This window comes from Rissa tridactyla, chromosome Z, assembly GCF_028500815.1.
Source record: "Rissa tridactyla isolate bRisTri1 chromosome Z, bRisTri1.patW.cur.20221130, whole genome shotgun sequence".
In the NCBI taxonomy this organism is placed as follows: domain Eukaryota; kingdom Metazoa; phylum Chordata; class Aves; order Charadriiformes; family Laridae; genus Rissa; species Rissa tridactyla.
This window is the reverse complement of record NC_071497.1, coordinates 58,723,529-58,750,052: the sequence shown is the minus strand read 5'-3', so window position 1 is coordinate 58,750,052 and position 26,524 is coordinate 58,723,529. Positions and strand designations below refer to the sequence as shown.

The following is a 26,524-nucleotide window of genomic DNA, read 5'->3' as shown; positions in this document are numbered from 1 at the left end:
AGCAACGTTTTACTCTCTATAGATATGGGGAAATGCCGCATAGGCTATAGCAGATTATAGCAGATTTTGCTGTAAGAGGAAGAATTAGTTGCACAAGACATTTTGGTACATTACTCAAAACAGTCAGGTCAATGCCGTCATGCTTGCAAGATATCAAGATCTCTTTGTCAACAATGCGTAGCAAATGACCCTAGGAATGTGATGTAAAAGCGTGATACAACATTTCATAGCCCTTTTTCACCATACTAAAGAGATGTTCCTGAAGCTGGAATTTATAACAGTCATCAGTACTAGGTTGTACTAGTCAATGTGCACGTGGCTATGACAATTTCAATAATGAAAGCAACCTCTGCTCCTTAGAGGTTATATATTTTTACCTGAAAATCATGATTAATCTCACCCATGCTCACTCAGCATTTGTGTTAATGAGATGTTAGAAAACTTACCAAACCCTTGATTCCCATGCAACAAGAACAACATCAAATTATACACTTGACAAAATTGGATTTTTTTTGTTCTGTTTTGCTTTATTGTATGAATCCTCTAAAGGAAGGACAGGCTTGAAGAAAAGGCAGCAGAAGAGATTTAGTCTTATGAGTCCTGTAAATTTCTAATTTCCTCATACAAGCCAAAGAAATTTCCTGTGAGTCAAGGTAGGCCCTCCACCCCTCAGCTTTTCATACCAAGAAGAAACACAGGGCTTGAGCCGTGCTTGAGCAACAACTGTGACACTATTTATGGCTCTATCAAACTATAGAGCTAAACTTCCAGGTAATTTTTTTCGTGTGTGCTCTACCTACTACAATAAGCTTCAGTCTTTGGACTACTAGTGCTACATAACCAAAATGTTCAGTCAAAAAGTGAGTTTTATTTAACTTTAATGTGACACTAAAACGAACATCTACTACCAAAGTAATCACGGTGATATACACAGTACCTAAAAGGCTGATTATTTTACAGTTAAGTTGTGAGAAAGTTAAAACATTTAATTTTCAAGTCATATTTTAAAATAAAGGAAAAAATTATTCATTGTAAAGAATCACTAATAAAAGTGGGCTCTTAAAAAAAAAACCAAACAAATAACCCCCTTGTCAAACATTTCCAAACTCACCTCGAACTTCAGGAGAGAATCGAGCTGAATGGCGAGACACAAAAAGTTTCAGTTCTTGGTCCAAGTTGCATTCAACCAAGTTTGTGTCCCATGATCGGATTCCTAAAATTCAAAATAAAAAACACATCTAGCTTGGTACATAAGCACTGGAAGTTTTAACTGAGTATTTCTCCATTTGTATTCATGCTATTTACACATTTCTAAATTCCAAACCCAGCCTCTCTTCCTTTCAAGGCATACAGCTATTTTTTGGAAAGTGAGTAGCGCTCAGAACAAGCATTCTGGAAAGGAATCAGTCACAAGCAAGAGGAAGTCTGCCTTTCCAAATGGTAACCATTCTTCAAGGCCACAGCTTTAGGACTGCTGGTCTCACATCCTAGTAGCCACATTATGAGAAGCTACTGATGTCCCTGAATTGACTTTAAAATAGCGATACATGGATTTACAAAACTGAAAGTGAATCACTTGGAGAAAACTTTAATCACATTGCAGGACCATTGCACTTGTACCTCTGAGAAAAAAAAGACAGCATCACCTAGCATGTTGCAAATTAATATTTAAATACCAAGTATTAAATTGTTGACTTCTTCATTCAAAAGCTTTGAAGCATCTCATATTTAAAATTAAAATTTAAGTGATCTTTTATTTATGAAGTATCAAAATTCTAGTTTTGAGATTTAAAAATGTTATGCTTGATCTTTTTTCTTTCAAAAACTAAACAGGACATCTCTATTCCCTACCATTCCCTCCCCCCGCCCCAGCTACTTAGAAAGTGAGATACAATATGGCACAGATACAATTTAAAAAAAATAATGTATTATGCCAAAAAATATTTTTAAGGATTGAAATTTGACTGGGTTGGGAGGGGAGGGGGGGAGTGGGTGGAAATCACTGCAGCCAAATTTATAGTTTCCTTCCATAAGATTTCGATGACTAAATGAAAAAAATCAGGAGAACATGCTCATAATTTTTCTACAGTTTTCTTGTTTTGGAATTGTTCTGAAAAATCCTCTAGTTTTAAAAAATACTGAGCAGGCAGTTGCACTACAGGTAAGTCCAGGCACTGCTGCAATTTTGAACACTAACATTACAGTGATTTTTTTTTTTTTTCCTAAAGGAACATCATTAGTCTTACACAAATTAGCTGGCAAACACAGAAGGGACTGCAGGTGAGGAAGTGTCTGGTGGCTCCTCCCCACATGCCTGACCATGCCTTTGCATGAAATTGTTGAGTTAAATCACTCTGGGGCTTGGCACGAAGGTGCTTGAAGAGGTGTGTGGCCAACCCCTCACTGTGAGACTAGCACCAACACTCCTGCTGGTAACTCTGTCAGGGCTTCAGGCTGTGAACGTTACCGTCAATGCTAGCTCCCATGCTGTATTCTCTTTCAAGGCAGCAGAAGCTTCAGGACTCGCGCTGGCAGAAGCCATGTTGTAGGGCTGAAGGATGAGGAGGAGAAAGAGGGGGAAGAGCAGAGAAACCAGATCTGCAATGCTGGTCTCCCATTGCAGCTCTGAGTACGTTCTCCATGCAAATATGAACATCTGCATTTCAAGAGCCTGAAGCCTCTTCAGGGAGAATTCATCCAGGGCTTTTCCTTGTCAGCATCCCAGTCTAGGTAGGAGCATGCTTACTACTATTATGCTACCAGCTATTAAGTAGCTGCCATTTGAAACTCCAAATAAATTTGGAAATACAGTAGTGCCTGTGTGTTTCATAACCACTCAAGAGAAAAATAACTGAGCTGTAACCAGCCACCTCCACTTCCTGACTGATGCATCATTGTTCAGAGGCATAAGCAGTGAGGCTCTTCTGCAAGTCTCCTTATTTTCATTTCTCAAAAATCTCTTGGCCATATGGTGCATTTTTGGGGCGTAGTTTTGGCAGACAAATACAGCTCAGCAGGCTTTAATGTTTTCCAGGTGTTGGAATATTTAAGAGCAAGAAAATAAAGATGATATAATACCACGCATGTACAGCACATATGAAAACTATGACTAGTAAACCAACATCGATCACAAAGCTGAAGTACATTGAATGAATGAGAGCAGGACTTCAAGAAGCTAGAAGATAAACAGCCCGCTGGCCTCTGACAGCAAGCTTGTGTGGGGAGACTACAAAGCTTCCTGGAGGCCAGTTAAGCGGTATGGACTATGATTCAGCAATGCTAATGATAAGGCCTGTCCACCATCCCTAGCTGCTTTTGCCATGAATCCAAATTTGCTGTAGGGATAGGATTCTGATTAGGCGTAGTCAAGATTGCTGAGCCAGGCAATGCCCAAAATGTAGGACTCAAAATAAATAGCAAAACAAAAAAAAAAAAAAAAGCCTGGACATCCCATGCACACATTAGTTCTAGTTAGTTCTAGAGGCTGAAGCTAGGATTTGGATACAATATCTCAAATCTACAGCTGCATGATTCAGCAGTCTGGATGCAAAAATTATGCATGTACATTATAAAGTAGCATAATGTATTATATACGTTATATAACAAAAACAGGTTTGTGTAGAACGGAGGTAAACCTGGAACTAAAATCCAAGGTCAATCCAATGATGTAGATCATTAACAGCATGGACATAACTGCGGGAAGCATGGCTGAACTGGAGCTATTTCTTTCTTCCTGCAGTCTTAGGAGTGCAATGCCACTAGACACAGGACTAATCAGACAGCAGGCAGGACACACCCAGTAGCATCTACCAGACGAAAAAGATCTTTAAGCTTTTCCTTCACTCCCCCCTTCTTTTTTAGTGGACGGTGGGTTGGAGGATTGCCCCCTTTAGCAAAGTCACATCCCAAATGTGATTACTGAAAACGTATCTCATCACGCCATTCCCTCTTCATGATATATTAAGAAATGACTCTGCATTCCACCAGGTTGCGTAGCATCACGCCACTGATGTGTTATCAGCAGATGTTTTCTTTGACACGTTGCTCTGCAGTTTGGCGCATGAATCCACAGTTTTCAGTGGTGGTACTCAGGAGATGTACCAGAGAAGATAGTGAGGCAGAGTTACCAAGAACCCAAAACGCATTTAAGGCTCTGTTTAGAATAAATGTTGAAAGAAGTGGGTTTCTCCAGACTACAGCACACTTTCCAAAGAGAAAAAGATCAGTGGAGCCCATATTTGCCTCACGCAGGTAGAGCTTCAGATTCCCAGTGTACCCATCCAGAACAATGCACCTCAAAATTTGATCAAGGTTTTTTTCTACCAGGCAAAACCTCAGTCTGACCCTGACGCCAGGAGCAGTGAGGTGACTTCTAATCCAAAATGATGAATAAAAAGGTCAAAGCTTTCCCTCTGAACATCTAAAACTGCAAGTGGGTGTTATGCTTAGTGGCAGGAGGTAGCAGCAACAGAGCTATGCAGCAGCAACTGTACAATAGAAGCTTCAAGAAGAGACTGAAGAGCATTTCTTCAAAGGAAGGATGATATCAGCTGTCTTGAGGGCAGAAGTTTTATCCATTTGCTCTATAATTTTTAATAATTTAATTAAAATCCAGCCAATTCACTTGTGACACAGACAAAAATTAGATAGAATTAGGGAAGCGCAATGCTGAAGAGGCTCTGAATGACAAAGCATCTGCCTCAGTAGTTCTCCCTAGGAGACAATGGTAGCAATAAAGATGAACAGGTCATGGTGAAGCTGGTTAGCTGTGATGAGGCAGCCCTTTACCACAAACAGTTGTGAAAAAGAATCAAGAGAAATAGCCAACTAAAGCAACAATGCTTGAGAAAGCAACAATAGAGACAAATGAAGTCCTAGCTGGACTGCTGAACCACACCTACATGACAAGGCTGCTACCAATTCCCCATTCCAGGGTCTCTTCCTCCGCTCTAACAATGGCAGGTTGCTGAAATCTCTGCTTTCACTGGCCCAGAACAAAAATATATGTTACAAAATCGGGTATCAATTGAGTTTAACAAACTCAAATAGGGTCCAGCAATAATTTTCTTTGTGCTTCATACCACTATTACTGCAACGGGGCTTTTTTTCTCCTGCTCTGCGTGCACGCTGCAATCTATTGTATGAAAAAACACAATGAGAACTTACAAAACTGTCATTTCACTTGTGGTACCTTCTCCCATCGCCATCGTAAGAAAAAGGACAAATAAACAGCGAGTCAAAGCAGCCTGTAGCCGGACGATAAATGAGGCTGAGCGCTCAGGTATTAGCCTTGTTACCCATAAGGTTTTTCTTCATTGAAATATACATATATATGCACATAGGAAGCTTGGGTCCCGAAAATTTCTCCAGCCGAGAGAAAAGTCTCACCGCCCAAAGTTAGACACAAAGGCAGGGCTGCACTCCCGCTCGGGCAGCCTTTGCCGCCGAGGAGGAAAACGCCCCGAACGCCGCCGGTTCGGTTGGGCGGCGGCAAGGACGGGGGTTTGCGGGCAGCAGCCGCCCCGCAGCCCCATGCCCATGCCCATGCTCATGCCCATCCTCATCCCCATCCCCAGCCGCCTTTGCCGCCGGCGCCGCGGCCGCCCTTTGTCCGCTGCGGGCTGCCATAGGGACCGCAGTGCGGACCGCGCCACGCCCACCCGCCGGTGTCGCCGGGCAGACGGGGCTCGGCGGCGGCGCCGCGGGCACCGGGCTCCCGTCCAGTCCCCGTCCCTGTCCCCTCCGATGGTGGTGGTGGGGGGGGGGGGTCGCTGCTGGGCTGGCTCTCGGGGCCCGGCCCGCCCGCACCCCACCGGGGGAGGATGAAAAACAAAAAGGGGTGGGGGGGTGGGGAGGGGGTGCGGGGGGGAGTGGGTGCGGCGGGACCGTCGTGGAATAAAGAACCGGGGACCGCGGCTTGGCGGCTCGTGTGGCCGTGCCCTGCGTGGGGTTGGGGTGTGTGTGTGGGGTGGGGTGAGCCCCGGCCGCGTCCGAGGGGTCGGAGCCGCCGGCGGGGGGGGGGCGCCGCGGCGCTGCCTGCGGCGTCCCCGCTCCCCGCCGCCTCACCTCGCTCGATGTTGGCGATGGCCCGCCGCAGGTGCTCGTCGGTCACCAGCTCCCCGATGACCACCAGCAGGTAAAACTTGCTGTCCAGGAAGCGGTGGGAGAGGCTGGGAGAGGTAGGGTTGGGGATGCTGCAGGAGGGTTCCGGGTCCACTTCCACCACCACGGTGGCCATCGTCGCCGCCTCCCCGCGGCCCTGGGGCGCTGAGGGGAGAAGGGCGGCTCGGCGGCGGCTCCGCAGGCGGCAGGGGAGTGAGGGCGGGCGGGGAGGCGGCGGCCCTTTTATACGGAGACGGTGCAGGGCAGGGACCTGGCGAGAAGGAGGAGGAGGAGGAGGAGGAGGAGGAGGAGGAGGAGGAGGAAGGGGGGGAGCCGGCGCATCCCCGCGCCGCCGCGTTTCCAGCATCCACAGCTGATGTCATCTGCGGCAAATCCTCCCCGCGGCGGCCCCCGGAAGCAGGAAGGACGCGGGGGGCGAACAACGGCCCGAGGGGAGGCCGAGGGATGCGCCCCGGGACCGGCTACCGGCCCCGGCGGGGGTAGCCCCCGTGCGGCGCGCATCCCGCGCCCCGCCGCCATCCCGCATCCCTTGCTCCCGGGGTCTGGGCCTCCCGGGGAGCTTCCCGGGGGTCCAGCCGTGAAGGATGCGGGTGGGGAGCCGCAAGTGGTGCGGCCCTGGGAGACTGAGGAAGCTCATCTGGACGTCGAGGGATGGCAAAGTGGTTCCACTGTCCGAGGCCGAGGGTCCTGTCTCCTGCATCGCACTGTAGCACTGCAGCAAAATTTGAGTCATAATTCCCACCACCACCACACACACAGCAAAACAGCTATCTAAATATTCTTGCTACCTTTTTTAATTTGAAAACATTTTGCTTAATAATATAGTTCAAACATAGCCTTTCCGCACATATTCAAGGCCCGTGGATATATGACTTAAAAGCACTAGTTTTGGACAAGATGCCGAAACCCATACTCTTAAGGCGCCAGAAGTTCAAAGGGCTTTGGGTAACTAATTTTGACCAGACTCAAGCAACTCTAGGGAGCAATGGTATCGGAAAACATCTCCAATTACCAAAACAAAGGCTTCGTTCCCTCCGCATAAAAGTTAGGCATCTGCTCACCCATACTGAGACCCACTCAAGAGATAAATCACTTCCTAAAAGTGTTTTGCCCTCTCCTAAAATGGGATAGAGCAGTCAGATAAATCAGCCCCTCTGAGATATTCCTCTCACTTTACTGACAGAAGCAAGGCACTGGTTTATGCTAAGCCTCTTGTTTATATGGCTAAAGTGATGTGGGAGAAATCTCACTGTGACCTAGGTAAGGGTATAAATGTTTATAGCCTGTTTTTTAAGATAACCTCTGGTCCCTAACTGAGAAGATACTTCCTCTGTGTGCAGGTCCTTCCACTACTGACTGCTCAAATTCCCTGCCTGCTGCTCAGAAACACAGAGTTGCCTGGATGAACTGATACATCAGTCCTGTTTTCTTAGAATATGTACTTTGTTCCAGGGCACACTGGGCTCATTCTAATTAACATGCATTTCAGGTTGTTACTGCTCAGTTACTTGTCTTACTTGCCTAGAGGCACCCACAAGGGTTGAAACACCATTGTTGTAGGTGCTCCTCCCTAATGCTATGTCTGCCTATAGCACCTAATGTTTTTAATATGAATAGTTCCTCTGCATTGAGAGCCTTGGCTAATACGCCGTGATGCATTTGGATGTTGCATCCAAAGCAGACTATTTTTCTGAGCTGCCATTAGTCTGAAGGTTGTAGAATGCGGACAAGCATTTTTACAGCCATGTCAGGTAGCTGAGATGACACAGTGGTGAAGAGCAACGGTGCTCATTCTTCACTACAGCTGACGCTGCTGACAGAACAAATGCATTGGCATAGATGTAGACAAAATAGCAGCAGTTTTTCTAAAGCTTGCAGGGTATTCATAGGTACAAAGTGTGGCTCTTTGGGTACCCCTGTTTATCTGAGCCCAGCTGTGACTTTGGTGTTTCCTCACTGATCCTGGCAGTTTCTATAGGGTAGTATAGATGCCTACCTAGAAATAATGTGCACTCTGCTGTGGCCGTGTCCTATATGACCCCCACCCTAATAATGTATTATAGGTACGCTCAAGACTTCCCACATGGTGCCCACTGGAGACAGCCAGCTTCTGGCTTCTCTCACTGAAATACGTAGCTTTGGGATAAGCCTATATTTCAGTCAATGACAAGAGCAGCTGGTCTCTGGACCATGGAAGGGGCTTGCCAAGGGGACTTGCTGACTGGTTGCAGAATAGACTGGTAGTGGTTCCCGGATATAAAGGTAAACAACTACTTGCCTCACAAGCACAGCAAGTTAAATGCATTACTCTGAGAAATGCACACAAGTACACAAAATGCATTATATGTGCTTTTTAGCACTTTCTTATTTTATGAAAAAATGAAGACATGCGTAACTGGAAAAATGCCCCTTAATTTGAAAAGTAAGAGGTGAAAAGAATGTATTGTATCAAAGAAGAAAATGCTTACATAGAGGTATGTAATACAGATATGTTTGAAGTACTCTGATGAGGTAGTCCTCTATTGTATATTGCGCTGTAAAATAATGCGCAGCAAGAACATGGTATGATAAAAGGTGAACTGTTGCAGTCAAACTATCTTGTGATGGGAGATGTGTCACACACTAAAACCCTAAGGACAAGAGGCTGCCTTTGGAAGAGAATGGTCTTGCACTAAACTCTTCAAGGGATGCAGACCTCTGCCCTCATCTATTCACAAGCATATGCTGCTTCATGGCAGTTAGACAAGAAAAGAGGCTTTAACCTCCTGGATGTGTATTTGAGGAAGCTGCAGGTTCCCAGCTCCGTGGCCAGTGTTCACGCTGTGACTTGCCCTGTCGGTACTTCACTCGGGTACTTTTGTTTGTCATCATCCTTCCCTATCTGGAAACCCATTTATATTCTGCAATATGGAGCATATCAACAGATCCACTGCTGGGTGAAATGTGGAGATGTGCTGCCTAAAGCTGACTCAGTGTCATGTGACCCTCACTGTTTGAAAGTGATACCAGCTTCCTAGCTGCAGCCACATCACATCGATACACCACTTCAGCAGAAGAAACAGCAAAACTCATGTGGACTGTGGAATATGTCTTGCTGTTTTAAAGAGGATGATTGATACCCACTGCTGTCTGGCTTTTATTCACTTTGGTTTGGTTTGGTTTTGTGTGTTCAATACCAAACCGGTGTCCCCCAGTAGAACATAGTCAGATATTACATGTAGAGTTGTATTTTTCTTGTGGATCTGGTATTTTTAAAAGTAAACAGGCAGTTTTAAATAAAGGACTTGAAGTCTAAAACTAGAACATACTTCTTGGTTATGTGTGCCATTTGTTACCCACTAATATTGAGGTTTCGTTCAAGTGCTGTCTTCAAGTTTTAAATGAGGTTTCAATGATGCACCGAGACTAGGTGGGGTGGGTCTTTGAGCAGCCTGGTCTAGTGGGCGGTGTCCCTGCCCATGGCAGGGGGGTTGGAACTAGATGATCTTTAAGGTCCCTTCCAACCCAAACCATTCTATGATTCTATGGTGCACAAACCCTTACACTGGCCCTTTGTCCTAGGACAAATGTCATCCCTAGCATAAAAGAAATAAACGTCCATGTGCATTACTTCAGACCAATTTAAGAACTTTCCTGAAAGTGAAGTGGTTCAGACGGCTCTCTTCACTAGAGAAAAGTCAATCTGAGGAGTGCACAATGCATCATGAAGTGGGTTCCTAAAGCGGGTATGTTTTCATAAGGAGAGGCAGTAAGGCTTAACATATTTTAGTGATGAAGCTTTGCCAGCCTACACCAGCAGTGAAAGAATCACAGAATGGCTTAGGTTGGAAAGGACCTCTGGATGTCATCTTGCCTAATCCCCCTGCTCAGGCAGAACCACTTACAGGAGGTTGCTCAGAGTTGTGTTGAGTCAGGTTTGCATATCTCCATGGAGGGAGACTCACCATCTCTCTGGGAAACCTGTGCCAGTGCTCCATCACCCTCACACTGAAAAAGTGTTTCCTGATGTATGATGAAGTCAAGAACATGCGACCAATATTACAAGAAATAATACCCATAACATTTTGTACCTTGCCTGATGCATTCCGTGACTAACCGTCACTCTCAATATGCCCACTCCCACATGTGTGACACCACACTCCCCATTTCTTGCAGTCAGCAGCTCCACCACCCCTACATGGTCCAGCCTTGACCTCCCAGAGTCTCCTCCATGCATTGTTCCTTTAGGGCAATTCAGCAGAGCACACAACAGCGGCGCAGGCACAGAGGGACAGTCGGCACATCGCCCTGACCCCAGCAGAGCAGAAGTGCCATCCTGCAGCCACAGGCCATGATGTAATGAGTCAGGAGCCCTGCACGTCCCTGCAAGAACCTGACTGTGTGGTTCATAAAGGCAACTCCCCTTGCCTTCCCCCATTTTTTTTTAGGTAGGGTGGCAACCTCATCCCCAACATCCTCAAGCTGGAGGAGCTTCTCCTTCAGCAGTGATAAGGCAAAGGCCATGGGCACCTGAGTGAGCAACCAGGGACTTGGCCTTCAGGAGAGACTCTTCAAGAGGGGAAATACTTACTTTACTTTTTAAGATGGCAAGCTTTATGTTTAACTACATGAGAAATAAAAATTACTCGACTGATATTCATTTCAAGTATTTTAAATTACATTACTTCAATTTTAATTATTACTTTTTAAACTGCAAAAGAAAGAAAATTTTTATTTGCTTTTGGTGAAATGTCCATTTCAGTTGGTATTTCATCTGTTTCCCACTCCTCCCACTTTCCCCATAGAAAAGGGGGAGTGAAATATTAAAATAAAAAAAGTGAGGAAAGCAACACTATTGCTTTTAAAAATAACATTTTCTCTCACTTTCAACTTTCTCTCTTGAAGTGAGAGAAAAATAACACCAAGTAACATCTTGCTTTAGTTCCCAATGGAAAAAGTTAAATATTTTTATATTAGAGTAATTTCCCTCTTTTTATTCAGTGGAAAAAGAAGTTAGAAGTGAAAAAAAGGAAAAATATGTTATTTAACTTCAGTGAGAATGAATTAGAAAAAAAAGGCATTAAAAAAGACGAAATAGAAATTAACAGTTTTGAATAAACTTATCCTGAAAGTTGGAACAAAAACCCATATGGTTCTGCACGAAAAAAAATGATTTCTTCTCCACTGTTGGACAGGAAATAGATCAGTTTTAAGTCATTAGATCCTGTTTGCTAATTAGGATCATGCTTAAAATTTAGCAATAAATGATAATAAATACTTGGAAAGCAATGGTACCCATTGTACCGCAAAATTGGATGTATAATTAAATCACCATCAGCAGCAAAAATAATGGTAAGACAATGTCAGTCAGCATCAGGCAGCAGTTTTGAGCTTCCGTTGAGCAGTTTTGAACCTTCTGAACAAGAGAGAGAGGAATGGTCTGTCGATATGGGATAGATATAGTTTGGGTTTCAGGAGGTGGGTTCTGCAGGTTTTTAATTCTTGTTGAAGGACAGCAAGTGGCAGAATTACATTTGGCTTCTAGGGACAAGATACAGTTTATCTCTTATCGCACCAGCCTGAGGAGCCCTGCAGTCCAGAGGCTCAACGCATGCTCCCTTTTCAAGACAGTTTTAGAGCTCCCTCTTTACTTAAGAGGGGTGTGAATTAAGCCATGGGTTTTGAATGACTATGTGTACAGTATCACCTGCTTAATTTGGGGGGGGCATCTGGAAGCTGAGAGTTCCTGCAAGGTGGTGTTGGCTGCCCTACCACCCGGGCACAGGTTGCCTGAAACCTGTCTGGCCTGGCAGCACAACCTGTCCATGGCCCAGCTGGAAGACCAACAGCTCTCTGGTATGCCACTTGTTAGTCTTGTTACTCGCTGCAAGCACAGTAGAGAAAAATATTGATGGGCTGTCGGTCACACGCTGCTCCATCCCAGCTATTTGGGTGGTAAAAAACATGGTTGGGTTTCTTTTTTGTTTTCCACCCAGGATGAATCATCTAAAGCTGCCTCTGGGAACCCAACAGCAAGTAGATATTTTACATGGTATTCTCATCTAGTTTTAAGACATGCCTTAAAATCCTTTGCAGAGGTTGCCTAGCTCTGCTAGTTCTGTAGAAAATTGATTATTATTGTTTTACAAGGGTTCATTCTCATGTTCACTTGAGCACACTATAATATAAATGGCATACTGCTACTGCACAGAGAATAGGAATCAAGAAATCCAGCCAAGCATCATTTCATAGAATGCACTGACAGGCTTCTGAACATGGAAGCTGGGGAACTGCTGGATCTGCCTACTGCAGAGGTCCAGCAGACCACGGTCCTGCACTGGGAGCATCCCAGCTCTTCAAGGCCATGGCAATTTCACGTATTTCATAGCTGCAACCAAGGTAGTACATCATTTTGCACCCTTACCCAGGATTTTTTTGCATGCAAACTACATTCCTGCAAGGGTCTTGATGGGGCCTTTCATTCTAGTTCCCTTTCAGCAACTCTGGATTTCACCTAGATATGTGTAGTAAGTTACAATGAAATGTGGCCTCTTCCTAAGAAAATAATTTGTGATTCTGATATTGCCTAAACAGGTTTTAGTCATTCTACTGAAGTACCTACAACAATCCAGTTCTTTAACCATTTCAACTACAATAAAAACTCATACTTTTTGCATAGAACTTGATACTCTTCCAGAATAAACAGTAGGAATGGTTAACTTCATTTTACATGTCTCTCAAAACAAATTCCGGAGTTGTTCATTCAGACCACCTACAAGACTGACCATCTGCTTCCTTTCCAGCTTCTTGCATTTTCTATTGTGGCTTAGTAGAAACATTACTATTGGTACAATTTTGCAGCATCATTTTGGCTTTTTTTTTTTTTGTCTTCCCTTTTGTTTCTGTCTACTATTTATCTGTCTGTTCTGTGTACTCCAATAGGCTGATGCAACGTAAAGATGATTTAAGGATGTTTTTCCTCTGATCTTTTCTTCCTACTTTATCTGCTCTTTAATTTAATAAGTCATTCCTAGTCATCAGTATTTTGCAGTAGGTCGGGATGTGCTGACTAAGCGTCACACTGCAGGATTTAGTGAATGGCCTGAGTGGAGAGTGTGCAGCAGGGCTGCCCAGCGAGGGCAGCAAGCTGAGCATTTTGCTAAAGGGCCCCTGTTTTGAGAGTGGGCAGAGACCACCACCACTGTGCATTCTGATATACAGAGGGTCACTGCCAGTCTTGCGCCCATGGGAGTCTCTGCTGGTCCTGCCATGGCAGTGCCCCAAGAGTCCTTGTGCAGCTGGAACCATGCCATGGGACAGACGATTTCTCTCTAAGAATTGTCCTGATTTTTGTCAGGTATCCTGTTTGCCAGATGTTGCATGATAACTTCTTTGGGTAATGCTAGAGTGCTGTTATCACGTTTCTGAAATACAGAGAAGTTTTGTTCTTCATTATGTACAAAAGCAGTAGGGCAACAACGTTAGAGCTGTTGCTGACAAGTATGATTTCCAGTGCAAAAATATAGATCCACAACTCAGTAAGTTTCAAAATGCAGAAAAGAAGCATTATTTTTAAGGTTCTTTTCCAAATATTCCATTCAGTTTCACTCAAGATAGCTTGAACTTCTTTGGTTGTTTTCCAACTTCTCTTCATGCTGGTTCCAACAACTTTTTGAATTCCAAATTTGAAAGGTCATGGTTTAGTCTTCAAAACTCAAGGAAGACAAGATTTGTATCAGCCAGATCTGATGTATTTTACTACAGTCACCTTGCATACAAACTTTTGAGCTAGCAACTATTACATTGTCATTATGTGGCACAATAGTATGTATTTGTATATATCATGTACATGATACATGTGAAGCCTTTTTCTCCTCCCTGTATTTCTGCAACTACAACTTTTTCCATACAGGAATAATTTTTTTTCCGGCACTGAAATGCTGCTATTTCTGGGATAACGCACAGTATGCTGCAGTTGCACTCGGTTTTGTGAAATGACATGAACAAATATATCCTTTCCAAGCAAAGTCATGGAATTATATTGCACAGACAGAATGTAATCTGCATTTCAGGGTAATACAAAGCCTCTGGGTTTTAGCAACACATCGTCAGAGCTGTTTTTTCATGTTTTGCTGAGAAAATCACGGTTCTGCAAACCATAATGTGTCAACTCTGTAATAGGAAATAAGTTAACTAATAAATTGAGGGAACAGTATTATTTATCTGGACATCCATACCAGAAGCACCACATTTTTTCTTTGGAGGATTCGCACCAGGTAAGTTCTGTCACAGTAGCTTTTGTTGTCATTGAGAAAAAGGACCCAAACAATTCCTTATGACCCACAGGCCATAACATTTTTCATTGTTATATTCCTGCATTCACGCATTCTGTTTTTAACAGCATTAAAATCACTGTTGATGATGCATTCAATGAAAAGTTTTGCTTTTCTCCAGAGGAGTCTCTGACTACCTTTTAATTTTCCAACATCTGAAAGCTGTAGGTTCAGGCTTCCAGTTTGACCACAGCATTTTCCTTGGGTTCAATTAGTGTCTCAATCTCATTTGATATTAACAAACTCAGTGGGCAGTATAAATCAGCTGTCCATGGCCACTTTTATAGGAAACTAAATTAAGACCATGGTAGAAGGACCAGTAAAACTATATCTAGCAGAAAACTGCTAAATCAACCTTATGGTGCAAAGTATTGAGAAGAGTCATGAATAGAAGAAAAGACTGAGACAAAGTGCAAAGGACATTGGTGAAGTTATAATAAAATGGAAAAAGAGTTATTTTCTCCCTCAGAAATATTCTCTGAAGTCTAGGTTTTGGGTTTGTGCTCCAAGCATGATCAGGGTTGGTGATAAACTTTTTTGCCATTGCCTTTTCAGAAAGCCAAGTTAGGTGGCTAGCATGCCAGTCTGGTTCTGAAGGGCATTGCTGACTGGCAAAGCCCATGCCCTGCTAGTGTGGGCTAGATGGAAGAGATATAGAAAAGGGGTAAGCATCAAGGACTGTGCAATATTTTTAAGAAGAAAAGTTTCTGACGAAGAACAACAAGAAATCACGAAAGACTTATGTCTATATCAGCTGAGAAAGATGCCCCAGATACTGTGCAACTTTCTGTGATAATACCTGTTAGTACCTGCTCTCACGCTGTGGGCACTGGGGGAAAGTAGCGTAAGAGCAAAGAGGTGACTAGCAAGAGGGCCATGGTGTTGTCAATTGAATTTGGAAAATAATTACATAAATAAAGGACGGGCATCTGTAGGAAGGGATTTGGATGGATGTAGCAGGAGTCAAAACAAACATTAAACCTGATTGGCAGAATCAGTGTCCCAGATGTGGAATGGGCATTCATCCTTTGGGGAAAAAAGGGGAGAAGGTTGATTCTGGAAAAATTCCTCTTCAGCCTCAACCCTGCAAAATCCAAGGCATTGCACAAAGGGTAAGTCAAGGTGGACATTGGCCAAAAGAGTCACTTCGTCCCCTCAGACAAGGAGAACAGCTTCTTGCAGCAACAGTTGTCTGCTTTCGCCATGGAGCAGAGCACCAGCCATGCAGTCAGCACCTCTGGTGTCTCCTGACTCTCAGGATCCCTGAAGCAGCTCTCATTTTCTCCCCTGGGCACTTAGGAAATGTGACTGATACTGTCTGCACTCACCAAGCACCTCCAGGAGTGTGCAAACAACTCCTTATGATTTTAATCCAATTTCAGCCTTTATTAAATGTATGGGTTGTCCTGTGGAGGTGCAGATTACCACAGTGAGAATTTAAACCCATTGACGACAGACTGGATTTTCTGAGTTGCCTTCTACGGCACCTGAGAGGGCACCTGCAGATTCCCATGTACATACAGTCCACACTGAAACCCCTGCTGTAATCAACAGGATTGCTTGTCTGAAGGAGGGTCACAGCAGCACATCGCAGGATTGCTATACAGCGTGCTGCTCTTCAACGTCTTTTCAACCGGTGCCAACATGCTCTGGCTCCAAGTCCAAAAGCTAATGGGATGCTCTCATGAGTAAGCGCTTTCCAGACTGTGTGCACTGTGATCTCCCTGAACTCTGTGTCTTTGGGGAGAAATTTCTCGAGATTGCTTGCAGACCCCAGCCTCCCCCTATCTCTGCATTGTGCTACTGGTGGCTTGGCCTCTCCATCTGCTACTGCACCAGCAGCCAGTGCACAAGGACTAAACAGGGGCATCTGACCTATCTCCAACTTGGTGTTGCCTTGCTGTCTGACCAGCGGTAGCCACTGAAATTTTCATTCCATGAGAATTGTTTTCCAGTGGCTTCTAAACAAATTTCCATTAAAAAGCTTTTTTTAGGGTTTTGTTTTGTTTTGCTATTTTTTTCCTGAGCATGAGCAGGAAAACATACACCAGAATCTAATAAACACTGAAAGCCAAGTTGGGTTATTTTGGGTTGATGCATCTACAGTGATACTTTGCACTGAGAATTTAATTAACAGTTCTTTTGATGATAAATAAACCAGAATAAAATCCAGCTCTTCTTCCAAGAGCCAAATTTGTTCTCTACTGCTAATGGCAGTAAAAATTAATAAAAACTTATTTTAGTGACAATAGTAAGCTTAGGTAATTCTGAAAGAATGAGAAGCCCACCTGCCAAGGGCAACAGTGTATTTAACATTTGTCACATAGATGTATTTATATTACATCATGTATTTGACCTTCATTATTCTCCCATTTTCTTATTTATAAACTGCGCATTTGCGTGGTTTTGGAAAGGTGTTTGAAATACCTACAAGAAAAGGTAGTTAAGTTCTTAGAGAACAGCAAAGCCAGAGGTTTTCTCCGGATTTTTGTTTACGTTTGTTTTCTTCTGCTCAATTTCCTACATGTATATTTTACTTTTAAGGAATTTTCTGCTAATGATACGCAGTTGTTTGTTTGTTTGCTTGCTTGTTTGTTTTACCTTAGGCATTTATGCTCTTGATAACATTGATTCAAAAAGCAGGGAGATGTTGTCACAATGCAAATGAGTGAAGGTGAGATTTCATAACATGAGAGCATCATTCTCCTTTTGCTTTCCCTTTTGCTGTCTCCTAGCCTGAGGGGTCTCCTCATCTACTCTCCAGATACATTTTAGGCATGCTGTGATAATCCTAACAAAGGGAGTTGTTAGTATTATCTCAGAGATTTTAAGATCTCAGAGAATTTAAGATCCAGGCACACTGAAGTCTACTGTAAACTGTTTTGGTTTTTTTCCCTAGGCAAAATATAAGAGACTGAGAAGTTTACTGTGTTGGAGTGATAGTATATCCAGTACAATATAGTAGTATAGCTCACTTTGTACTTGTGATACAATACCTCTCGCTTAGTATCACCTTATTATGCAGTACACCCAGTTTACTGAAATTCTGGAAGCTGATAACAATAATTAAGCCATAAGACATGACAAGTAGTATTTTATTATGCAATCCCAGAATGCCTAGGTGAGTTGTTAGGCACACGGCCAACTGCTTTGAACCACCTGGAAGAATTATTTTTACACATATCATGGATAGTGGTAGGCAATGATCTGATTTCCTTGCAGCTATGCAGTTATCACATCCTAATCACTCTGGGAAGAGCTCATCTGCTTAGTAACTAGACTGATATTGACTTAAGTAATAATGACCAGGGGTCAATATTGCTGCTGGTTTAATGGCTGATGGGGATAAACACATGGCCCAAGGCATAACAATAGGCCCTTAGTGCCCAGACAGAGCCCCAAAATGAGACTGACTGCAGGTGTTTCAGGTTTGGAGGAAGTGCCAGAAAAAGGCGGCATCCTTGGGTAGGCTTAGGGTAAGCCTGAGAAATAGTGTTTGCATGGGCCACATGATTTAATTGTGTGCTTAACATTTCACAAAGGCTGTAACAACGTATAAATTGACCCAAATAGCTTCTAGTCTTCTTTTTTTGAAATATGTAAGACTTTTGCATTCAATTGACTTAACCTGTTCTAAAAGCCTACATTTCCAGAAAATGGGATGTCCTCAATATGGACACTTCAGCTTCTGATGTCCAGTTTAATCAGCAGTTGCCTTGATTTTCAAATTTGTTTGTTCACCTTACCAGGCCTTAGCTCTCACTGGGTCTAATCTAGGGCATAATGAAGTCGCCGCAAAAATCTCAGTTGTTTTAATGGGACAAGAGTTGAGGACAGGTTGTTTTACAGATTCAGAATACTAGCAGGTTAAAATTTGTAGCATTTCTTTAGCCCAGACAGCAATAACTACATCTCTTGTCTTCATTGCAGCCTTAATAACATAACAGTCTGTCCTTGCGCGTTAATACTTGTGCTGCATACATGTGCCTTGGGTAACGATCACATCAGGATTTCCCAACAACAGCCATTACAAGTTAAGTTTGAAAACTGCACTGTGAATATTTGGAACAGTCATGCTCTCTAAGAAAGACACTGAACTTGGGCTTTTAGATCAGGAAGGAAATCTCTGACTGCTCCGTGTATCATCAGGAGAGGACGAGGTGCTGTTCAGAGCAGGAGCCCAACTGGTGCTGGGAGCAGCAGTCTGCGGGAGTGTCCCTTTCCCTCCGCTTGTTGCAGCGGGGACTGAAGATGCTGAACCTTTTCATTCAGGACACTAGATTACATGCCTAAAATGTTGCTGTGGTAACTTAAGATCGTAATGTTAAAATTTTGTATTTTATATGGAAAGTGACTGAGTTACTAATTTTGAATGAAGGCTAAAGCAGTTTTGGGTGCTCAGCTGATGACAACTCATTGGTTCTTAGAAAATACTGAATATACACTGCTGGTGTGTAGGGGAAATCCAGCTCAAGTGAATGAACACTTCGTTACCTGAACAGTGGTCTCATAGATGAGTTTTGTCTAAACTCAACTGTTCAAATAAAAAAGTAGCTAATGAAATGACTGGAGATAGACCTCTTGATTTTGCTTTTTGAAATATTCATTGACCGCCAGGATGCCCTGAGGGAAGAAGCATTGATGTATGCTTTAGATGAAAGAAAGCTCATTTATTTTGCCTTTTTTCCTCTGCCTCTGTGTCATATTGGTAGATGCTGACCCATAACCCCATCCTATAATATTGATTTGGGTTTCTTCTCACCAAATATCACCTGGTTTGCTAGCAACACACACAGGTCACAGCCATTTTGTAAAGCGGGTCATTCTATAAAAGGTTTGTTTTCTATCAAATAAGTTTAACTGGTAACGAAACTAAAATATAATGAAATAATGGAAGGTACCTCATATGTGCAAACAATGTCTGAATAATTCATTACTGTATTTATATCTCTTCAATAAAAATTCTTGCCTTCAGATATACCAGCACTGCAGTTTAGTTCTTCATGTTTTCAAGGTGGGATCTGCACTACCGCTCTGTCATCAGTACGGTGCATGGGACAACCAGAATAGCAAAAAAGGTTACTTGAGTTTCATTTGCAGTTGGGGAGGTCAGGGAGTTGAACTGAAGTCTGCAAGAGCTGCCCTGCCCTCCACCACGTTGACTATACTGGAAGGTGAGAAACACAAGCCTTCTAGCTATGGTCTCTGATATAGATGCCTACAGTGAATGTGTAGTGAGCAGTACGCAAATTATGCTGGATTGCTAAAAATCCTTGTCTTGGAGCATGAAAAGCAAAGTTAGCCCAGTTCCAGAAGAGAAGGAGATTGTGCCATGGATTTTTACTTTCTTAATGAAAAAGTTTGATGGGACTTTACTAAGCTCTCAGCTCTCTCAAGAGCCATACACTGAACCAGTGAGTCACAGTACAAAATCATTAATAATGCCATTATTTGGATGCTTACAAGTACTGTCCAATAAGGTGTTTGAAGGCAAATTGGTTTGCTGTTCTTAATGAGTCAAGGGCCTATAAGCAGTTTTGCCTTGAGCGTTGCCCCTGGAACATCGTTTTGTACTACTTTTTCTACACTTCAGAATGCAAATTCAGTAAATGGATTAACACAAAATTCTATGTACCAGTTACAAACTAGGTTTATTTTATCTAAAAGTATCTCTAACTAAAATTGGAATGGAGATATTTTATAAATTAACAGAGTTCATGGTTAGGTAAATAGCTGAAACTCAGCTGCTTCTGCTCTCTACGGTGTTATCCCTTCAGAAAACCCATCATGTTCTTTTCCCATTTTTATGCTAAGTGCTAAATAAGAGCAGTGCTCATCCTTACCCAGGAGGCCTGACTGGGTCCAGTATTGACGTTATTCCCTTTGTGAGTCTGTGGCTGACAGTGAATATGCTAGATTCCTTAAAACAATGTATTGATCAACCTGATGATAGGAACAGAGCAGGAAATAAAAGAAGAGGAAAGCCTCTAGACAAGTTGTCTAACTCCTGAAAAAGCTTCCAAACAACTCTTGCAAATTACTCACTTTTTACATAGCAACCTTTTGTCTTAGTGGTTTTCTGCTCCTTACCCTGTAGTTCACCACCTATTTCAAGCCAAGCCCTTTGGATCAGCTGTTCGCCAAGTAATCTTTGAACAAATTCCCAAGAGTTTATGGGAAGGTCTTTCATCCTTATTGCATGATTTTTCTTCATTGTTCCTATCCTGATAATCCTGCTGGCTAGTCCTCATACAGTTACATATTGCAAGGTCACAACACAACTTTAATAATTTCAGACTGTACATACAAAGTTTAATTCATACCCAGTCTCAGGCTAATAGGGCTGTATTCGGGCACAGTCACAAACACCCAAGCAATGTTGTGGTATTTCCTGGGAATATTTCGCCTGCTTTATGTAAGGTTTTGTGTTCCAGGCACAGCGTCCCCAGCTCTGTCCAGCCCTGGGACCCCAGTGCCAGATGGGGCCAACCTTGCTGATCAGCCTGTTGTCCCATGCGTCTGTGCACACAATCCTCAATGAGGCTGGAGCCAGCAGCTTTGTGAGGAGATGGCACTTGGCTGCAACATCAGCTTGACACCTGCTCCCATGCTCCAAGCCTCGCGTACAGTATGAGGAAAATGGTGAATGTCTGCAAATGCAGGTATGTGTGTGAACAACCGTAGATATGTGTGCACCAAGAGGATTTACTGTGCTTTCATGTCAGTGTAAAAATGACCATGTTTTCTGAAACTATTGCTATAAACTGATGCAAGTCAGGCTTGTGCCAAACCCCAGGGGCATGAGAGCAGAGATTTTGAAAGATATGTTCCTGAAGATAGGGACTCCTTTCTGTATTTAAAACACAATTTAATTTTTAAGTGGAGTTTCCCCACTGGCTTCCTGTAGGTGAAGAAATCTTACTGGAGACACCTATAAAAAAAATTAAAAATCCTGTCTGTACATATGCCAACATATATTTCAGTTATCAACACTGAAAGCAGAAAATACCACGCATCTAAAATATCCCACTGCCAACACAGTTGTCTCCCCGCATTATACTCTCTGATCTTTTTTGTCCTTGGAGTCTTGTAAATCTGTTATTCAGTTTTAAATGAACACAGACTAAGTAACTGATCAATAATAGGTATGTCACATATCCACAGAGGAATGTATAGTAAATCAAGATTTTTTTTCTTGAATGTGTTTTCCACAGCATTCTGCTGGAGAAACTGACTGCCCATGGCTTGGACGGGATACTCTTCACTGGGTAAAAAACTGGTTAGATGGCCGGGCCCAAAGGCAGAAGGTAGGAATACTCTACAGAGGGATCTGGACAGGCTAGATCGATGGGCCGAGGCCAAAGACACGAGGTTCAACAAGGCCAAGTGCCAGGTCCTGCACTTGGGTCACAACAACCCCATGCAGCACTACAGGCTTGGGGAAGAGTGGCTGGAAAGCTACTCGGTGGAAAAGCACTTGGGGGTGTTGACTGACAGGTGGCTGAATATGATCCAGCTGTGTGCCCAGGTGGCCAAGAAGGCCAACAGCATCCTGGCTTGGATCAGAAATGTTGTGGCCAGCAGGACTAGGGAAGTGATTTTCCCCCTGTACTTGGCACTGGTGAGGCCCCACCTCGAACGTTGTGTTCAGTTTTGGGCCCCTCACTACAAGAAAGCCATTGAGGTGCTGGAGTGTGTCCAGAGAAGGGCAACAAAGCTGGTGAGGGCTCTAGAGCACAAGTCTTATGAGGAGCAGCTGAGGGAAGTGGGGTTGTTTAGCCTGGAGAAAAGGAGGCTGAGGGGAGACCTTATCACTCTCTACAACTACCTGAAAGATGGTTGTAGCGAGGTGCGATTCAGTCTCTTCCCCTAACTAATGAGTGACAGGATAAGATGACGTGTCCTCAAGTTCAGGCAGGGGAGGCTTAGATTGGAATTTAGGAAAAATTTCTTTACTGAAAGGGCTGTCAAGCATTGGAACAGACTGCCCAGGGAAGTGGTTGAGTCACCATCCCTGGAGGTATTTAAAAGAAAATGTGGTGCTGAGAGACATGGTTTAATGGTGGACTTGGCAGTGGTAGGTTTACAGTTGGACTCAATGATCTTGAAGGTATTTTCCAACCTAGATGAATCCATCGTTCTAAGAAAATTCACAAATAAAGTGTAGAGAAACATAATTTCCCACTCGTTACACGATTCAATGCAACTGAAGTTCAGAGACATTTTTGAACCTTCCTGAGTCCCAACACTTTCTTGGTCGCATACTCAATGCAAGCATCAGAGCATCTTTGCAGTTGTGCTCCATTTGGTAAAGACCCTCCCTGATGTTTAACCCATAATATAATAAAATATGAAAGTACTTAATTGCTGGCTGAGGCCCTGGTCTTCTAACATATCATCTGTGTGCTTAACTGTCTGCACGGTCAGTGAGGCCCCAAGGGCACTAACCTGAGTATGGGCAGTCACTGACAAACCTCTGCAGGACCATGGCTGTGAACGAAGCATGAGTGAACAACAAGGGAACAGGTTGTGTCTATGGGCTCTGTGCACCTGCAGTGTTTTGGAAGCCTGACTCAAATGTCTTCAAGATATCAATAAGAACTCACACTTAAATAAGAATGTTAAAAGTAAACTTCTTTTCACGGCTTCCAAACTTTCATGCGTTTTGCTTTTATGGCTTTTTATTTCTAAACATACATAAAATCTATAAAAGAGACATACACTTTTCAGCACCTTCATCTTCAGATGACATGCTATGAAAGCTGGAAATGTTTTTAGCATTTGGAACTTAAAAGCAGGCCACATACAAGCAGGCCACATTTGGTTGTCTGGCTGAGCATCAGACCACTTTAGGTGATTGTCTAACAGTGGCTTGCTCTTGCACATGCCTTAGTCAGGTGGATTACAGCAGAGGGACCAGCTGGGAACAGAGATGCCGTTTGATTTCTCACCTGTGACCATATGGTCTGTTGGTTTACTTGTATTGTACTCAATGTAGCACTTAGTAAAATAATTACCTGGTAAAAAAACTTTCCTAACATGAAGTTAAATGAAGCTTATATATAGTAAAATATTGTTGCTATCTTTAGAGTCAAAATTGCTTACCTTTTAGTTCATTATTACATCTATATACAGCATTTGGTAACCAAAAGCATTATGCACGTATTTTGTGCTTGCTTTCCCACCAACTCATTATAACTGATTTTTTTTTTTTTTTTTTGAGAAGAAACACATTGTCTGAGAAACAACCTCACTATTTGCTTTAAATTTTCCTTCTCATACTACCAGGTCCTTGGATGTCAACTATTCTACTTGTAGAGCAACACACATAATAGCAGGTTTCAGCTCAAGGAAGTAAATGGGCAAACAGTCCGATTGCAGATGCGTTACTGTATTCAACAGCGCATTAGATAAAGATTTTGTCTTATGAAGTTGAAACAAGTGCACTTTTTGCATTAGGAATACATTCTGTTCTCTTCCCCAGATCAAGAGGGGTTTTTTTTACAAATGATGAGACTTTAAAAGATAAACTTTTAAAGTTCATTTGGTTTGTTTGCGTGTTTGTTTTAATTTGCCTTTTGAAACTCATAGGTCTTGCTTCTAAGCTTTTCACAAAAAAAATCATGTAAGACAGAAACTGTTAAATTAAAGCAGAGTCTCACATTCACAGGATTGCAGGAGCAGGCACTTTCCTCTACAATATGTTAAATATTCTAAGAAGGATGATTTCATCCCTGTTGGCATCTTTTGTCTGTTTTATTTCACTCCAGCCACAATGAGATGAGCTTTGCCTCACTATGTTTTCTGCCACCTGAGTGTGCCTACTGGGTCTACCCAAGCATTACACATACAGCTGAGCAGAATAGAGCCACAGGCCAGCCACAGATTACTGCCGTACTGCGTATAATAATCACATTTTACTGCCTTTCTCTGAAGCAGAGGTGCTAATTTGTCTCTCTCTTCCCGGCTACTAATGCTCATAATATGTGCCAGAACTTAATTGTATTTGCCACATCACCCACTCTCTCAAACTTCGTGGAAACCTGTCCATAAGTCCAGAAGCCACAGGGAGGAGGAAGGAGGGAAGCTGACAGACAGACAGTGTGATCATGCCAGTCCCACACCCTTCAAAACCCAGGTGGAAACATAGCTCAATTTCCACAAGTCTCTGCAATTCACTCTAACACAGAAAGAAATTTGTAACATGCAATGGTAATTTCGGTTGTCTGGCTGAGCATCAGACCACTTTAGGTGATTGTCTAACAGTGGCTTGCTCTTGCACATGCCTTAGTCAGATGGATTACAGCAGAGGGACCAGCTGGGGACAGAGATGCCGTTTGATTTCTCACCTGTGACCATATGGTCTGTTGGTTTGCTTGTATTGTACTCAATGTAGCACTTAGTAAAATAATTACCTGGTAAAAAAAAAGTGACATAGCTGTGTCACAGCTTTACATTTTACAAAAAAAATGTAAACATAGCTGTGATCAGTAATCAGTCTGCAGTAAAAATAGATAAGTACTGAAGGCAGAGTTGTTAGCCCATACAGAGGTTGGGGAAGTAAAGTCTTAACTTCTCATTTAAATCAATCTTGTGAAAAAAAAAATTCAAGAAGAGCTGACATTCTGCTTGGGGAAATCAGGAACCTGCAAATTTTCTGTGTACCAATTAGTAAGGAGAGCGTCTGAATATATATTTACATGTCATGTAAACCTTCCGTCTTAGAGAAAACCCTTAGCAGAAATCTTTTGGCAGACTTTACTCATGCAAGTTGCTGACTGCAGTGAAAGGGCAAGTGGTACAGGGCATCGTCTCTATAGTAACACCGTCACCAGAGGCTTGCAAACTGTGTTTCCAAGAGCAGAGCTGCACAAGATAAGTGGAGCTATCACAGCTCTCCTTTTCCCAGCTTTGGCCCTGCCCTGAATAGCTATGCTGCCTCTTGCTTCCCTGGTAGCTTAGAAGCGTAGCCTGCTTCCAGCTCAATGTGGCTTCTCCTTCTTGTTATCAAAATGTTCAGCACAGTATGTAACACTGGAGAGCTGCTTTAAGTGTTAATTTGCTTTTGTCAGCCCAAGTGAAAGTGCCATCCATGAAGTTTTCCATAAAGCATAATTGGGGAATGGAGTGGAAAAAAAAGAAGACAAGCGAAGACTTTCCCACTGTGCCACTCCTTGGTGGTGTGATGGGCTCACAAGCTGGTTTAAAACCAGAGTGGCTGTGGAAGGCAAGCCCAGTTTGTACCACCAGCTCTGAAGAAATTTCCAGTTTGCTTGCTCAGAAGCAAGTTGCCCTGAAAGGTGCTATACCATCAACAACTGCTGCCAAATATGCTCCTTCTCTGGAAGTTTCAGGCTTTTAGCTCTAGGACCCCATCCAACAGGAGGCTCAGCAGTGATGATAAAGCAAAGATTACAATTAGCTAAGCTAGACGGAGAGCAGTCTCTTTGATGCAGGCATGGAAGGTTGCTTGTCACAAACAACAGCCCTTAAGATGTCCTTTGTGCTGTTTGCTTTTCTTGCCTTTTGTCTGGACCAGCAAAATGGGAGACCTTGAGACTTCTCACGCATACCTTGCTATGAAAACAGGTTAGCATTGCATTCCAGCATCAGTCTTGTACAAAACAATGGGCTATCTATGACAATATTTTCATCCTTTGCTTCCTAAAAACTTGTCAATATTCTCCTCCATTTCTGCTGTAGCTCTTTCAGTCCTCAGTCTTCATTAGACCTAACTTGTATCGGAAGGCAATGCTGGAGGATGGCTGCGCTCCCTCGCACAGCACGGGGAGTTGTGCCAGAACAGATTGCAAGGAGAGTGATGCAGCACAACTCAGCTCCCTCCTTCTCTTCTCAAGATAGAAACTGTGCTTTGGAAAAAACAAGCCTCCCCACTAGGCATTCTCAGAAGCCACCCATCGTCTGCTAATTACCGTCAGCATCCATTTATGGCCTGAAAGGTGAAACAAGAAGGCAAGCTTCAGCTTTTTTCTGAGGCACAATAGAGTGAATCACTGCTTTGGTAGTCTTGAAAAATATAAATAGTTGATGAACTACAGATTAGCATTGTCTCCCAGCCCCTTTTCCTG

At 43.1% G+C, this 26,524-nt stretch overlaps 1 protein-coding gene across 2 annotated transcripts in view; it reads right to left on the bottom strand.

Annotated features, from left to right (window-relative positions):
- The window catches only part of MAP1B (microtubule associated protein 1B), a 140,888-nt gene that overhangs the window by 62,299 nt on the left and 52,065 nt on the right, over positions 1–26,524 (bottom strand). The window contains exons 1-2 of one of the 2 annotated variants that reach the window (XM_054186706.1): positions 6,067–6,300; positions 1,112–1,213 (exon numbers count right to left, since the gene is read on the bottom strand). In XM_054186706.1, coding sequence (XP_054042681.1) covers positions 1,112–1,213; positions 6,067–6,238 — 274 coding nt within the window. In that variant the 5' untranslated portion in view covers positions 6,239–6,300. Of the gene's footprint in view, positions 1–1,111; positions 1,214–6,066; positions 6,301–26,524 lie in introns of those variants that run through there. The other variant, XM_054186707.1, reaches the window with a different exon arrangement.